Source organism: Scardinius erythrophthalmus (assembly GCF_964197995.2).
Source record: "Scardinius erythrophthalmus genome assembly, chromosome: 21".
Classification (NCBI taxonomy): Eukaryota; Metazoa; Chordata; class Actinopteri; order Cypriniformes; family Leuciscidae; genus Scardinius; species Scardinius erythrophthalmus.
Window position 1 is genome coordinate 4767509 of NC_138241.1, and position 17945 is coordinate 4785453.

Sequence of the window (17945 nt, forward strand, 5' to 3'; positions counted from 1 at the left end):
GCAGTCTAATATAACACCCAGGTCTTTTACTGTAGAGGATGAAGTAACAGGACATCCTACTATGTTAAAGTTGTATTGTGAGAGGTTTTGTGGGTGGTTTTTTGAACCGATAAGTAGTACCTCTGTCTTGTCTGGATTTAATAAAAGAAAATTATGCGTCATCCAATCTTTTATATCTTTAACACACTCTGTCAATTTGGATAATTTAGCGTTTTCATCTGGCCGTGATGAAATATAGATTTGAGTGTCATCAGCATAACAATGGAAACTAATTCCATGTTTCCTTATAATATTTCCAAGTGGCAGCATATATATTGAGAATAATAGAGGGCCTAACACAGATCCCTGCGGCACTCCATAGTTTACTGGAGTTATGATAGATTTTTCTCCATTTAAATAAACAAAATGGTAGCGGTCAGATAAATACGATCTAAACCAGCTTAATGCTTGTCCTTGAACACCAGTATAATTTTGTAGTCGATCTAAGAGTATTGTATGATCTATAGTATCGAACGCAGCACTAAGATCAAGTAAAACTAATATTGAGAAACTTTTCATAGGTGTCATTTTCTTGTAAGAAAGAGCCCAGTTGAGCGGACACAACTTTTTCTAGTATTTTAGACATAAAAGGTAGATTTGAAATGGGTCTATAATTTACTAGATTATTCGGATCTAATTGTGGTTTCTTAATGAGAGGTTTTATAACTGCCAATTTAAATGTTCTTGGAACATGACCTAAAGATAAAGACGAGTTAATAATATTGAGGAGAGGCTCTTCCACTACAGGTAACACTTCTTTCAATAGTTTAGTTGGTATGGGATCTAATAAACATGTTGTTGTTTTAGAGGAAATGATAAATTTATTTAACTCTTTTTGTTCTATAGTTGAAAAGCACTGTAATTGTTCTTGCGGCGTGATAATTGAGGCTGAATTATAAGGCGCGATTGAGGATTGAACGTTTACAATTGTGGTTCTGATGTTTTCTATTTTCTCAGTGAAGAACTTCATGAAATCATTACTACTAAACTGTAATGGAATACTTTGTTCAGGAGACATCTGTTTATTTGTTAGTCTCGCCACGGTGTTAAATAAGAACTTAGGATTGTTATGGTTGTTTTCTATTAGTTTGCGTAGATGCTCAGCCCTGGCCGCTTTTAGGGCCTTTTTATAACGTGACATACTGTCTTTCCATGCGATTCTAAAGACCTCTAAGTTGGTTTGTTTCCATTTACGCTCTAAATTACGGGTTTCTCTCTTTAGAACACGCGTAGTACTGTTGTACCATGGTGCTTTACTTTTCTCTCTGACCTTTTTTAATCTAATGGGCGCAACAATATCCAATGATCCAGAGAGAATGGTGCTCATAGTGCTAGTTAATTCCTCAAGTTCATCTGTTTGTTTGGGTTCACTGAGCAGCTGAGACAGATCCGATAAGCTGTTTGAAAAATTATCTATGGTGGATGGAAGGATTGTTCTGCCTAATCGATAACGCGGCGCAGCATGATATATTACAGGAGTACGTAATATGCAAGTTACCATGTAATGGTCAGTGACATCGTCACTTTGTGGAATGATATCTATATCGGTTGGATCGGTTCCATGTGATATAATTAAATCGAGTGTATGATTAAATCGATGAGTCGGTCCGGTAATGTTTTGCTTGACCCCAAAGGAGTTTAATAAATCAGTAAACGCAGCCCCTAACGCATCATTTTGATTATCTACATGGATATTAAAGTCTCCAACAATTAATGCTTTATCGAAGTTAACTAATAGGTCTGAGAGAAAATCTGCAAACTCTTTTAGGAAATCAGCGTAAGGCCCAGGCGGTCTATATACGGTAGCCAAGGCTAGAGATAATAGGGATGTTTTTCTATCATCTAAGAGCGTAACATTTAGTACAAGTACTTCAAATGAAATAAACTTATAACCCGTTTTCTGAGTAACATTGAGAAAATCTCTATAGATTGTTGCAACACCGCCGCCACGACCATTCAGACGGGGCTCGTGCTTATAGGAGTATCCTGATGGAGTAGACTCATTTAAACCGAAATAATCATTTGGTTTAAGCCAGGTTTCAGTAAGGCAAAGTACATCGAAGCTATTATCTGTGACTATTTCATTTACAATAACTGCCTTAGGTGTGAGTGATCTAATGTTTAAAAGACCTAGCTTTAAAAATTGTTTTTGATTACCAATAGCAACATTTTCTGGTTTAATAACAATTAGATTTTTTCTAGATCCTGCAGTAGATTTATGATTTGATCTCACTAAACGAGGAATAGACACAGTTTCTATGCAATGTTCTACACTATTTATATCAGTTAAATTGGTGCAGCAGAGACTATGATTTGGACTTTTGTTTACTAGTCAAAAGGTATTTAACATTTTGGAGATGTTATCTGACAGAAGATCCGATCCGAATCTGTTTGGGTGTAAGCCATCAGCACGGTAAAGCCTAGGACGCTCCCAAAACAGATTCCAATTATTTACAAAGAGAAGTTTCTGCTCATTGCACCATGACATTAACCATTCATTAAGCGCAAATAATCTACTAAACTTTTCATGACCTAGTCGGTACGTGGGAAGCGGTCCTGACACAATAATCGTTATATCAGGCGATGTGCTGCGTACCGTATCGATCAGATTCCTGAAGTCTTTCTTCAAAACTTCCGTCTGGCGCAGTCTGATGTCGGCCCCTCCCGCGTGCAGGACAACGGTTCCGACGCGCTCGTTCAGAATCTCGGGAACGTGAGCAGCGACTTCGGAAACACGAGCACCAGGAAAGCAGTGACTATGCACCTTACTTTTATTTAACGTAACGTGTACGTGTCGAACGATGGAATCGCCGATGATCACAGCATCGCGTTCTGTTTCGCGAAGAGGGGAGAAGCGGTTTTGTGTGGATATCTCGAAAACCGGGAGGGTCGGAGAGAGTTTTCTTGGTCTAGACCTGACTCGCGACTTCCGCTGCGGAAAAATCCAGGCTTCGTGATGGCATGTTGGAGCCGGAGTGAACGAGACCATGGCTGATCGCGACCTCGACGTTCGGGACCGATGTTGAGGAACGCACGGAGTAGACGAGGTCGGAGTCAGCGGGTTAGTAACATTAATCTCTGATTTGTGTGCCTCGGCGCGCGATGTTTCGAGAGCCAAACGCCGGTCTATCAGCTCGGCTTTTCTTACTAAAAGGTCGTGGATCTGTTTCTCAACAGCTTCCAGCTCAGACTGCACCGCGTGCAGCTCAAATGTGTCCTCACCTGCACCAAAAGGTAGACTACTTACATTTGATATATTCGCCATTTTAACAGATGGACAGTAAGTTAAGTTAGCAACGACGCTACCAGTGGTGCTATCAATATTAATACTAATTTATGGCTTAAGTCTTGGATATAATCCGTCTTTTCAGTGGTACGGGTGTAGAGTAGACGCACGATAGGTGAAAAATGTTTGTTTGTAACTTAAATGAGTGCGGAGAAGACGCGTTCAGCCGTGATCCACGGACGTAACCTATAAGAGTATCCAGCGTTGGATCACAAGGCTTGAGACGCGTCTGCTCAACAATCCGCGTTATAACTATGAGGTGAGGAAAAGTAGAAAATGTTCGTTGTAAGTGAGTTTAAAGAGAAATCAAGAATTATAAATCAATCGATGGAGCTCCAAAGACAACAACGCGCTCAGACGCGACGCATGCGCATTCGAAACAGGAAGTTCAGCATTGAAAAACCATAGGTAGCCATGTAATAAGCAGGATAATGTAGAGCGAGGCGGTTGTTATAGCGAATACAGTACCTCCGCTTCGAGTCGGGATCCTGATCAGCCTGTCGGGGTTGTATTCGCTATAACAACCGCCTCACTCTACATTATCCCTTACATATTGTCTAGCCAGCATCTCAGAATTTTTCACTGGTTTCGACACAATCTTCAGAGTACATTTTGTTCAAGTGATAGAGTGTTAGGCCTAAAGGAGAAGTAAGGTTAATTGTTAGAGTTATGATTAGTTTGATATACAATTTACAATTTTATTTATTAAAAAATCCATCACTATATATACGGTATATTTGATTCTGTTTTGGAGAAAAAAAACGTCTCGGTGAATCAAAATCTGTGCAATCACTTACTGTCTGAGTTGGTACTAACCTTGAATTTGAATTTACCTCATGACTGTTAAAAAGTATGTTTAATATAGTATGTGTAACATAGGACAAAGAAACACAAGTGATTAATGAAAAACAAACTTAAAAGTCCATGAACTGAATTAAATTTAACGTAACGGTGTTCGAATTAATGTGTGTAGTATGAATTAAATTCTGACATACTGCATCCGCCATGTTGTTACTGTCACGCAGAGGTGGACAGTAATTTACTTGAGTACTGTACTTAAGTACACTTTTTGAGTATCTGTACTTTACTTGAGTATTATTTTATCTGGAAACATTTACTTTAACTTCACTACATTTGAAAGACAAATATACTTTTTACTCCACTACATTTCTGTCAAGCTCATTGAGTAGAAAGTAACGTCAGTCAGGGGATGATTTTGGTTGCAAGGGTTGCATTTTGTTTGGAAATGAAAGTCGGGTTGACGTCAGAACTCGACTGATGTTGGTTTCTGACGTCAACCCGTCTGCCCAACGTTGGAGATTAACGTCAATCTGACGTTGGATTCTGACATCAACTTGATTTTCATTTTCAACGTTGAGTTTGGTCTTCTAAATGCAAATTTTGTCATTGTTTTGGAGCACATTAGCTTCTAAAACCATGTGCAAATGTACAAGTCACTACCACTGCTTAGTAACCAAATCGCTGGTGTTTCTGACATCACAAACTACCTTGTAACCAATCAGATCAATGTGTGATCGTCAACGAGTGGATCTCTGAGCTGAGTGAGTGAGTGGAGGCGGGGCTCATTTGCATATTCATAGAACCGTGCATACTAAATGAGGCAAGGGTGTAGAGTTACATTCAAGATATTTTCAGGCATAAATATGTAATTTTGGTGATCAAAGATGAGTTTTAAGGGATAAAATGATTGACTAGATGAGGATGTCACGTGACCTACCAGCGTCAGTTGCATCTATTCACTGCCATTCACATATCCTCTCCCGTGGCCTTATGGGATAGTAAAGTGTCGAATGCACACCTCAGAATCTCAGCGAAAGTCATCTGGGTACTTTTCGCTAACTGTTTTCGAATACTACTGTATGCAATTCGGACATAGTACTCTTTTGTCGTACTGTTTTACACATACTATATAGTAGGGAAGCATTCGATTTTGGATGCAGCGTGTGTGTCTCTGCAGCACATGTGCGTTTGTCAATAAGACCCTTCTCGTGATTGCAGAAAGAACATGTACAGGAGGAGATTATTCACTAATTAATTGATTGCAGATGATGTTGTTCACTCAGATGGTTACAAATGTATTGGCCGTTAATATGCCTGGGCGGCTTTAATGGTTAATGGTTCAGTAGTCGTTTTTCCCATGAACAGCACACCTCACACATGACCCTGTTCTGCAGTCTCCTGCCGTCTGCAGGACCTGCAGGGTGGAAATCCATCATTCATAGCTGTCCTTTCAAGAATGCTTTAGAGTGTCGTAAACTATGGGAACTGGAGAACAGTAGTATAAGAAAAACTAATAAGAAAGTGTATTTAGTTGAAAGAAATGAGAGATTACTAGTGGTCTCAAATCTGATGGTAAACAAACATGATTGATTAAAGCCTCTGAAAGTCGTGCATTAGAGTCTTATTACTTTTATCTAATATGGCCAGCCGGGATATAAGATCAATGTTCTATTAATTTAAAGTCCCCCTGTGGTGAAAATCAAGATTTTAATGTTGTTTACAAGTCTGTTGTGTTTATAATATGCTTTAAGACAAACCATGTGCAAATTCATAAGTCACTACCATTGCTGAGTAACCAAAGACAGTCTCAAAAACACGGTTTAAAATCGCTGGTGTTTCTGTCACAAGCGTCTCAAACTACCTTGTAACCAATCAGGTCAACGTGTGATCGTCAACGAGTGGATCTCTGAGTGAGTGAGTGAGTGGAGGCGGGGCTCATTTGCATATTCATAGAACTGCGTATACTAAATGAGGCAAGGGTGTAGAGTTACATTCAAGATATTTTCAGGCATGAAGCTTTTTTTTTTTTTTTAAGCAAAAACGCTTATTTATGTAATTTTGATAATCAAAGATGAGTTTTAAGGGATAAAATGATTGACTACATGGGGACTTTAAATTTAAACCCTGTCAGTTGACTAATAATATTCAGAATAAAAAAATATTTTCTCTTTGTTCATCAGACGGACCGTGCGGTGCAGTTGCTTTTGGAGACCAGTGCAGATAACTCCAGTTACTACTGTGACTCTCTCAAAGCCTGTCTGGTGACCACCATCACCTCATCCGGCCCGTCTCAGAGCACAATTAAACTGGTGGCCACAAACATGATCGCCAACGGCAAGCTGGCAGGTAGAGTGTGAACTGTATGATTATCTTTCTTCTATAGAGCACTGAAGGAGTTTGTCCTTGCTCTTTTCCATACAATGAATACAGACATTTATGAATTGCTGTAAACTCCAAAAAGAACAAAAAAGTACTTATTCACTATATAGGATACAAGCCATACGACAGCATTATGTGAGGAACAGACCAATATACATTACTGTGTTGTATTCTGGGATTGCCTTATCGATAAAAGATACAGCACATAGTCAAAACATGCTATCTAGCTCTTATTTCAAACCAAAAAAAAAAGAAGATAAATATATATTTTTATTCATAAAGAAAATTATTAAATGATATATTGCAAATTTTGCATGAAGAAATGTAACCTTTTGAAATTACTGAAAAATATTTGCATTGTGATATATATATATATGGACATTGTAATATGTCTAGACTTTTTAGACTTTCTAGACTATTTGCTTGTTTGTTTGTTTATTATTTTGTTCGAGTTTGCGTTAATGGGTATTAGTATGAGCTTATTAACTCATGTCAAAAGCACATCAGCCCTATTCCACTTCCAATGCTTCTGACTCTGTTTTATTCTCTCACCTTGTTGACTCTTAGAGGGTGTGCAGTTGCTCTGCCTGATTGACAAAGCGGCGGATGCTTGTCGTTATCTGCAGACATATGGAGAGTGGAACCGTGCCGCATGGCTGGCCAAGGTACCTCAACCAGACACAATCTAGAGCTGGCTGATATATCAACTGTTCAGGATATATTCACTGTGACTTTACTTGATTTGATTAGTTCATATCCACAAATAGAATATTTTGAATCTACAGTATTTATACATATAGAGCTATACATTATATCAGTTCCCAAACTGGGTGGCACATCCGAGTTATTAAAAGGGTGCGGGGCAAGGCTAAGGGATATTGTACAGTCAGAACATTATGCAAAAGAAACCTCTTGTGGGTGATACAAGACCCCACTGCCAAATTATCCTTCTTATTATGCAGCTACTTGCCACATTAGTAAATAATTGTACACAAATTATTATTTTGATATTTTATTTCCTCAGGATGACTCGCAGTCTGTTGTCAGATGTAGCGGTTGTTGTCGTGGAATAATGGTGCGTTCAAGCCATGTCGAAAAGATCGTATTCACAAGTTGAGCGCACATGAACGCCACCACAAAGTCATAAATACGAGTGGGAAGCTTGTGATTTTAAGCCCCGAGAGTTGGCGGCATGTCAGTGAGAAAAATGGTAATTAGCAGTGATATTATCAGGCTTTTTAATTTCCAACAAAATAAGCTAATTTCATGCACAAAATATAATTGCATTGTAATATAATATGTAATGATAAAGTTTACAGCGACTTCATAAATTAATAAAAAAAAGTTAAAAAGCAAAACACGCCTGATGCACAATCTTTGTTCTTCTAGAAGTAGAGTTTAGTTTAAAAACCTTGCTGTTTTATTGTGCAGTTAATTAAGAGTAGGTACACTACCATCTTGCTTCGACGGGAGTGACTTGAACGCACCTGACGTCGTAAACACGACTTCCCAACTTGTAAATACGAACTTCCCAGGAGGACTTGAACACACCATAACAGACCACTAGACCGCACGATTGAAGAGCAGTCATTTAACAAGAACAGAACAAGAACAGAATTGAGTACTGCAGGGAGCCGTGTCAAAATTAATGATAAGAATGGATAGGACTGGCAGTGCCAAGTAAAAATAAAGCAGACGATGGATTTACTTCACGACTTCCATGACATGTCTACACCAGAAGCTAGCGTGATACGCGACCAAAGCAAATAAAACCCATTATAATCAGTGATGCTGTCTACACTGGACGTGGTACGACGCAACTACAAATTCTGACAGTAAACTGATGCCCTGTTCTATTTCTGACGTTCTCCAACTTCTGACACAAAGGTCAAATGTATTTGCAATAGGGGTGTAACGATACCCTCAGGTCACGATTCGATACATATCCCAATACTGAACTCACGATACGATATTATTGCGATACTCCAAAACATATGATAAAAGATTAACAACACAGTTACTGTTAATTAAAATGCTAAATTTGGTTTTACATTGTGTGTGTAAATGAATAAGCTTGGAGTTGTGCTGGAAACTCAATGAACAGGACAATAGAGACACCAGAATAAACATATTCATGATTCTGAAGCTGAAAACAGAATTATTTTAGATGAATATGCTTGCACTGTCACTGACTAGATATATTTAAAATAATGTAGGCCACTTTTTACTGGTAACATAAGATATTTGGCATTATTAGGACCCACAAATATTCCCCCATTGCATTATTATACATTATATTCAACATTATATATAGTAGTTTAATGTAGTACTGACTTAAATTTTTTACGTTTTTTTTATTATGGGGAACTATACACGATGCATATTGTTGCATTTTTGTATTGCAATATATTGGGACACGATATATTGTTACACCCCTAATTTGCAACATTCACTTCATCCAGTGTAGACAGCCTGAAGATGAGAAAATGTGACAAGACAAATGTGATTTCGCCCTCAGCTTTACCAGTAATACGCTGGGTAATTAAGAGAGACCACAGTGTGTTGCGTGCCGTGACTCAAAATATACGCTTCTGACAGTATGAAGCGGAACAGAGAAGCCCGTTGTAGTACTGTATAATTACTATGTCATAAGTAAATCCTATCAGATTTTGCAAGTGAGGTCATGTCTGAGAGTGTCTTTATGTGGGTGCATGTGGTGGGGGGCTTAAAAATATTTTTCTCTACAAAAGGGGGGCCGGCAGGAAAGGTTTGGGAACCACTGCATTATATAGAGCTATAATAACCAGACTTTTGACTGGTGACAAAAAGCCTTTGCAGCTTTTTCTGGCCAATATGACTACATGCATGTATTTAGATAACCAAACAAGCTTTTTTTTTGGTTTTTATGCGGCAAACAGATAAATCTCAAATTGAGGGTGCCAAAGTACTAGACGTGGGAAGTGGCAAAGTGTGCATGGGCTTTGTGAGTTTCCATTTCTCTAAAGTAACAGGTGCACATTATTTTATCTAATGGACTAATAAAACGCCTTCCTCCTGACACTGGAAAATAATGTGGAAGCCAGACAATTAAGTTGCAGTTTGTTGTGATCAGTATGCATCAAATGATCTGTGAATTCTCTCTCTCTCTTTAGGTTGCAGTTTGTTGTGATCAGTATGCATCAAATGATCTGTGAATTCTCTCTCTCTCTCTCTCTCTCTCTCTCTCTCTCTCTCTCTCTCTCTCTCTCTCTCTCTCTCTCAGGTGCGTCTGAACCCAGCAGAAGGTTCAGATGTGCTGAAGCGCTGGGCAGAGCATCTGTGTTCTCCTCAGGTTAATCTGAAGTCAAAGGCCATCCTGGTCCTGCTCTCATTAGGATGCTTTCAAAAAGTGGGCGAGATGCTCCACAGGTGGGCATTGCCATTCATCCATGATAATTGGATTTCTGTTGTGGTTTAGTTTATTTACTCCCACAGGAATAATGTGAAATATACACATAAATAAACAAAATGTTCATGTTGTTCCAAAACCATATGGGAATTATTATTATTTTTTTTCTTGTAACACAAAAAGAAATGTTTAGCAGAATGTTGGTATGGCATCGATTACATCAAACTTGACAGCATATGCCAAGTTTTGAATAAGCAACATTTTGATCTGTTCTTCACTCAAATATATTGTCTTCAGAAGATGTGGATTATAGTACATTATGGTGCTTTTTGGGGGGAAGCAGCGTGATAATTCTTCACAACTTTTCCTTTGTTTGTTCTAAAAGTCAGATGGTTTTGGAATGACATGAGGGTAAATGATTGGGTGAACAAATCTTTTAAAATTGCATAATGAATTTTAAAATGAGATTTTGTCTCAATGTGTCACTCACAATGATGCATTTTTTCCAAACACATACAATATTGATTGACATATCCTTTCCTAAACGCCATTACATTTGAATGTGCATGATAAATGAGACAATGCTCAGATATTTCTCTAATACATCTTTACATTTCCTGACAGCATGAGATATTTCGACCGTGCTGCACTGTTTCTCGAAGCCTGCTTGAAATATGGTGTGATGGAGACAAATGACGACGTTAATATCCTTCTGATGCATCTTCCAGGTTTTCAAACAGCAGAATGCAGCAGGGCTCTATTGAATTTAAAACTAATTTTGCATGATTTTTTTTTTTCTCCATTATTATTAGCATTGTATATACTTTTTTTAAAGTAAAATAATAAAGACCCCATGAAATAATTTAGGTCATGTCTGTTAGCTTTGAGGCTATATGTAATGTTCTCCTAGTAGATTAACCTCTTCAACTCTGCCATCCTTCCCAGTTTTTCTCTTTGACTGTCTCATTTAAAGTAGATGACTCTTAAAGGGATAGTTTAATCTTTGAGGGTCTAAATAAATGCAGTTTTGGCTTCCACTTTTGTAACCGAAGCTGAATGTTGGGAAAACACATGGGAAAACCGAAGTTTCCCATGTAACGTGTCAGTCATGGTCCCTGCTACAGTAGCCACGCCCCCAGACACACGCTATTAGTTGAGCCTTTGGTTCACCTTTAAATATGTTTTTTGAAATTCAAAACACTGGAAAATGGACCACTGGCTTACAACACTTTGCTTAAGTGTCTTGGTAGGTTGTAAGTAGTATCGAGATAACGGTAACTTGATCTTTTGAACTTTTTTTGTTTTTACTTGTGTTCATTTCTGATTCCCAGTCTTCCTTAACCACAGCATCTCCACATAAGCTCATAGGTGCTGCGTTTTTGGACTACGCTAAGCTGCTTCGCTCCATCGGGCTGAAACAGGGCGCTGTGCTTTGGGCGTCTCGGGCTGGAGAGAGAGGGAAGGAGCTGCTGGATGAGCTCTCCCAAACAGAGGGAATTGGACCAGAGCCCAGTCCCAGTGAAGAGGAGGAGAAGGAGGTGGACAGACCTCTTCTCAACATAGACTGAGAGAGGATATGTGATGAAAACCATACAAATCAAGATGCAATATCTTCAAATCTCACCCTTATAACACCCATAAGCATGCAAGTAGTCAACAAACATGAACACGCATATTTTCATGTAGTTTCAAACGGTTTCATAGTTGTCTTTTAAGCCTCTGCGCTGGTTGTGAGGTGTGTTGTATCCGAAAACATTCCCTTAACACACGTTATCCTGCTGTAATGTGTTCCAAACCTGTTCTTGTAATTATTTTATTGACCAAAATATATATTTTCATGGTGATTTAAAACAAACCAAAATAATAGTAATGCCGATAATTAATAAAAGCACATTTTAAGAACCTTTAAAACGGATTATTATGTGTTGGACACTAAAAATGCTTATAATTTCAGATTAGGAAACCATTTATAGACAGAATATAGAAAAGAACTAGATGAATCTCATGAAACACATCCAGTTTCACGCCAAAATCCAAAGAAAGCACTACTAAGCTATTATATTTTTCAAAAGATTATTTATTGTTATATTAATAGTCATGGCTGTGATGGTTAAGATAATCATAGGAATTCAAACCTTTGAGGTTTATTGTATTTCTCTCAGAAAAAAAAAATATTGTATCTTTAGTCTTTAGTGGTACGGCAGCTTGTCACTGGAGCAGAACCTCTTTAAGGGACTTGATCTCTGAAGCTTATTTACCCCTTAAAATGTGCATTTTAGTATATATTACTACTCTAAGCTACTAAAATGCACCTTTCAGGGGGTAAATGAGTTTCAAAGATCAAGTCCCTTAAAGAGGTTCTGCTCCAGTGACAAGCTGCCGTACCCCTAAAGATATCATTTTACACTTTTTTTTTCTGACAGTGTAATTATTAAACATAATATATAAAAATCAGTGCTGTAATCCAGGATTTAAATCTGCATAAATCACTGTCAAATTACCTGTGTGTGTGTTGTTTAAAGGTTTCATTAGCATCACATTTTGAGTTACGTAAAAGGTTATTATATGGTTATTTGATAGTTAAATGGTTCAGATTTAAATCAAAAATGAAAAACAAATTCATAATTCATCCACTCCATGTGATATAATTCAGATGAGTGCTGTTCCTTCAGTAATGCTGCATATGTTGTATATTGTAAAATAGTGAATTTGCCCCATTTTTGCCTCAGCCATTAACTTAACTTTGTTGTTGGATTGCACTTGTTCATGCTGTTGTTTGTGTGATGTACTGTAGACAGTTTAAGTGTGATGTAGTGTTTTGTTTGTATAATGTTTCCACATGGCGCCAGGTCTCCAGAGAGTTGCTGTATTTGGATATTGTCATGTTGAAATGAGATGTGACTACAAACCCTTCATTTTTGTGATGCCACCACTGTGTCTGTGATTTAAAAATGAAAGTATTTTTTAATGACTAATTCATTTGTTGAATTATGATTGTTGGAATGCCCTGCCTTGTTTTGGTAGGCTATGATGATTGTGAGTAACGATTCATGACTTTATCCTTTAAATGTTCCTATTTAAACATAAGTAATGTTCCAGGTGTTTGAGCTTACTGTATGGATATAGGCCTACTGCATGTATATTTGCAAAGTAATAAATACAGCCTGTAGCATCCATTTAGATTTTCTCTATATTTTCAAAACATAGAGAAAAACTTTTTATTATTAAAATAACCTACATTTAAGTTTAATTAATGGGCCATATTTCATATGGAAGAAGACAAAGGCTCATGAAACGAATTAATCATGGCTGACTGCGAAATTATACTTTTGCTTTGGTGTGATGTCAGTAAATCTGGGACTCGAGTACAATACTGCGCCTTTAAATTCACAAACACTGCTTAGTTTTTGAGGATAAACTTCTCCAACAAATATGCCCACTCCAGCTCGGTGCTGCCTGCTATTTATCTGTAGTGATGGGACAGAAACAGGGCTTTTAGAAACTGAATCAACAACCATGATTCGGTTTCAAAGCGTACTAACGACACCTGCTGGTCAAGAAAAGACATCAATAAAACAATAACGCGGGCTAAACTTGCAGAATGGCGCCTTTTTTAAACAATTTCACATATTTTTGCAAATATGACGTAACAATTTTGTTTCTAAATTAAAATCAAAGGATCTGGCATGTTTGAAAACGAAGTGGGAGGAATTTTAGACGGTCACACACACACACACACACACACACACACATCCGAACATTCACAGGTGCACAGGTATAATGCCCAAACTATTGTTGAATGTTATTTAAACTAACTGTGGCATTTATATATACTTCAATAGAACAGAGACAAAAAAAAAAAAAAACCGCATATTCAGCGAAACTAACGTGGCGCTTGTCAATAACATAAAAAAACTACAATAACCAGAGGGCACGGAACTTCCGCCATCTTTATTAAGGCGGTCCACAGACGTACCCGTGTGTTTTAATGCACAGGTGATGAACTAGGAGTGAAGCGTGCTGGTGTTTTACATCCCAGCCGCTGGACGTGTTTAAAGCCATGGCCGAACCGATAGATGTTTTGTGCCATGAGCTTATAAAGGCTGTGAATGTGACGATGGAGGCAGAATCCAGTCAAATATACCGCCTGGAGGCCCTTCAGGTGAATTATCCTCTATCAAATACGATTAAACGGTTATTAGGAATTCCGTCTTGGAGTTGCTTGGTTTATTATTATTATTCTGAAATTATTATAAAATTAATCGCATTTTTGATGGCATTAACATGCTCGAAAAATCATGAAACTTTGCACATGCGTCAGAATTGTCGAAAATGTATTAAACGTGTGGGTTTCAGAATTAGGTGTGGCAAAATGGCTCGATAGCGCCACCTACAAAATTTCAACAAAGCGCCCCTCCCGCTACTTTCACATAACGTTAGGTCTACGAAATTCGGTACATGTAATGTCACAATAATACCTTCAAAAAAGTATATTGGAGCTAAACGCAACAGGAAGTCATCCGTTTTTAATTTCTCCTGCAGTTTTTGCCATTTCCATGTGTCGTATACTTTAACGAACTCCTAAAACATGCAGAAATACATCACGACCTAAATGCAAACCAGTTTGGAGTTCAACAACCAGATTGAATGGAAAGAAGTCTGGAGTTTACCAACTGTCTCACCCATAAAGTTAAAGTTATATGATATAAAATTATTTATTTGATTTCTCAAGATTTTTCAGAGGGATTGGAATTTTGGGGATATTGAATACCTAATATTTAAACTCACAATTTGAAGATCCGGCTATCTGGTTAAGATTCTTATTGTGTAAGAAGAGATTGGAGCAATATTTGGTGATTAATTTAATAATTATGAATGGGAAATACTATACAGCCTACACAAAGAAAAATGAACAAATAGCCTAATAAACCTTATGCAAAGAAAACTGCACACTCTCTTTCCCCACCAGTGTTTTTTTTTTAAGTTTTTGATAATTTTCACAATTTTCATGGCCCCACAGAATTATTTTGTTGTATGAATATATATGTACATTTAATATGTCAAAAGAAAGAAGACCCTCTGCTTTAAAAAAAAAAAGTTTTATTCTAGCTTCATGCATTTATTGTTTTTTATCAACACTTGAATGTAGGTAAGTTTCTCACACACACACACACACACACACACACACACACACACACACACACACACACATATATACATATATATTGGTCGCCACCAAAAATCACGTTTTTGTCAAAGACTACATCGGATTCTGAACAATGATCAAAACGCGGATGGAGTAGAACGAGTCCATCAACACCCCCACATCCACAGTCCTAAAGCTCGTCCTGGGTCGACATTTCATTCAGTAACATTAGACAGTTTTGATTTATTTGCTGTTAGTGTTTAGTGTTGATGATCGCGTTATTTTACATATGCTATCGCTTGTTTCTGCTTCTTATTCACCTGTTTTTTGATCAGGAGATTCTGTACTCTTTCAGAAGATGTGGAGTCACGCCCCCTAGCGTATAACAATGAAAACACTGAAAGCCGTAAAATTCCGTAAATGGCGGGGAATGAATTAAGCACATTTATTACCAACCTTTCGGCACAATAAGGAGCTTTTTGTACCCCATATGGTGTGCGTTTGCTCTGCTGTTCTTTTGAGCAAATAATAAATCTAACATCATATTATTTAAAACTGAACTTCTGTATTATATTGAGGCCCTGAAAGATGCAAGAAATGGAAAAGCAAAACAGATGTATACATTTTTTATATACTTTTCTCTTGGTAATTCCTTGTACATTATCCCCATTATAGTTTTTTGTTCTCTTTTTTTTATCTTGTTGTTTCCTTGATGCTATTAATGTCACAGTTGAAAACATTGTGATCATCTGTAAGTGTGTGTTAATATTCTTTTTAATGCAATAAAAACAACTTTAACAAAGTTCTCCTAGAGTTTTAATCGGATTATCTTCATATTTGGTGAGTTTAATCATACGGCCTTTGTGATGCTAAATTGCGAATATCTTGAGTTTTCGTCAAAAGGAACAAAATGTTTATGTTTCGCCATGAAACAGTAAGTTGCTGTAACTCAGGCAAACAATGTCTATTCTGCCCCAAACTAAACATGTTTGATAAGAGTCCTGCCCTGAACACTGAATGCCCATTTTCAGTTATAGTCATAGCGCCACCTGCTGGTGTTTAACACTGTGATGCACTCCTAGCAACAATAAAAAGTGCCAGCAAGTGTTAAACAGGCTAGCAACACTTAGCTGAGTGTTAAAGCATGCTATTAATTCCATGAAACAGAAAGTTGTTGTAACTCATTCATACAATGTCCAGTCTGCCCCAAACTTAACATGTAACATGTTAGAAACCTGCTAAGACATGCTAGCAACATTTAGCTAAGTGCTAAAGCATGCTATTAATGCCATGGAACAGGAAGTTATTGTAAATCAGGCATGCAATTAGCCTGGTTAAAACCAGACCATTCTCAGTAACTGAGTTATGGTCTGGCAAAGCTTCATTAATAACTCATTTCCAAAGGGGCGTCACCAACGGACGTCGCTCAAATGCCTCTGGGCGCAATTGGATAGACCTAAAACCAATCAGAGCGATCGTCATCGTGTAAAGACATATGCTGCATCCCAATTCGCCTAAGTTACACTACGCCTACGTCATAAAAGTATGTAGTCTTTTTGTGAAGAAAAGGTATTTACTTTTGAATGTGTAGAAAAAAAGTAGGCAAGCTTTGGGACATACTACTTCGTCATCTTTATCGGACGGATCTGTCACGTGCATCCTGTCACGTAAACTGCCCTGTCAGTCATCGTGTCACAGTTAAAATCCTCTATTAAATCTAATTTAATTTCCTACCGTTTCGGAGAGAAATGTAGTAGCACGTTCATCTGCCAGTGGGTCTTTCATGGAGACTGTCCTCATGTGTTTGCAATTTGAATATAATAATGCATTTAAAAGTTGATGCGCTTCACCAACAGACGTCGCTCAAATGCCTCTGGGCGCAATTGGATAGACCTAAAACCAATCAGAGCGATCGTCATCGTGTAAAGCCCGCCCCAACGTTTCTGATTGGTGCCGCGATTTCGCTGGATTAGAAATGGGCTTGAATGAGCTCTTTGCCAGACTACTTGCAGAGCAAATCTAAATTTGCCGGAAGTTGTCTGGGTTTTCCCAGGCTAGCATGCAATGCCCATCTGCCCCAAACTTAACATGTTTGATAAGCGTCCTGCCTGAACACTGATTGCCCATATTCAGTTAGTCATGCCGCCACCTGCTGGCAACAGGAAGTGACATGTTTAACACTGTGATGCACTCCTAGCAACATGATAAAAATTGACAGCAAGTGATAAACATGCTAAATACATGTTAAAACATGCTAGCAACACTTAGCTGAGTGTTATGCAGGTTATTAATGCCATGAAACAGGAAGTTGTTGTTACAGAAACATGCAATATCCAAACTTAACATTTTTGATGAGAGTCCTGGCCTGAACACATCTACATGCTAAAATTTAGCAAAGGTCATAGCGCCACCAGCTGGCAGCAGGAACTGTGGCAAATACAAATGACTTTGACAGTCCTCCTATGTTTACCTACTTAAATGCATATTGCCCAACATGCCCTGTTTTCCTAAAACCACAAGTGGTGTGGCGCTGGTGCGAGGGCCCTTTCATCGCTTCTTGCAGCTTTAATTATGTATGTATTGAAACGTACATCCATATTATGGACGTCACATTAGAAAAACATTGTTTTGGAAACTCCCTTTTTTATTCAAATGATCAAATCATAATCTTATTTTGGTTATGTTTACAGTATGTTCTTATGTGTTGCTTTATAGGCCTAATACTAACCTTAGCGATATCAATCCGGAAGTATAAAGAAGGTTGCACTAGGCGACATTGTGTTAATGAGTATCTCTCATACCTGTACATAAAATATTGTATGCACATGATAATATACTTACTCAAGGGATGCTGCCGAATGGATACAGATAGGCTACATGAATATTATTGGAATTACAAGACCAAA

General features: G+C 37.9%; 2 protein-coding genes across 2 annotated transcripts in view; both read left to right on the top strand.

The window, feature by feature from the left end:
- wdr11 (WD repeat domain 11) overlaps nt 1-13069 on the top strand; it is a 113598-nt gene extending 100529 nt beyond the window's left edge. The window contains exons 25-29 of the mRNA XM_081351297.1: nt 6307-6472; nt 7073-7170; nt 9768-9913; nt 10518-10597; nt 11250-13069. Coding sequence (XP_081207423.1) covers nt 6307-6472; nt 7073-7170; nt 9768-9913; nt 10518-10597; nt 11250-11461 — 702 coding nt within the window. The 3' untranslated portion in view covers nt 11462-13069. The remainder of the gene's footprint in view (nt 1-6306; nt 6473-7072; nt 7171-9767; nt 9914-10517; nt 10598-11249) is intronic.
- An 804-nt stretch (nt 13070-13873) lies between these two features.
- The window catches only part of LOC308681673 (exportin-5-like), a 59447-nt gene continuing 55375 nt past the window's right edge, over nt 13874-17945 (top strand). The window contains exon 1 of the mRNA XM_081350754.1: nt 13874-14055. Coding sequence (XP_081206880.1) covers nt 13954-14055 — 102 coding nt within the window. The 5' untranslated portion in view covers nt 13874-13953. The remainder of the gene's footprint in view (nt 14056-17945) is intronic.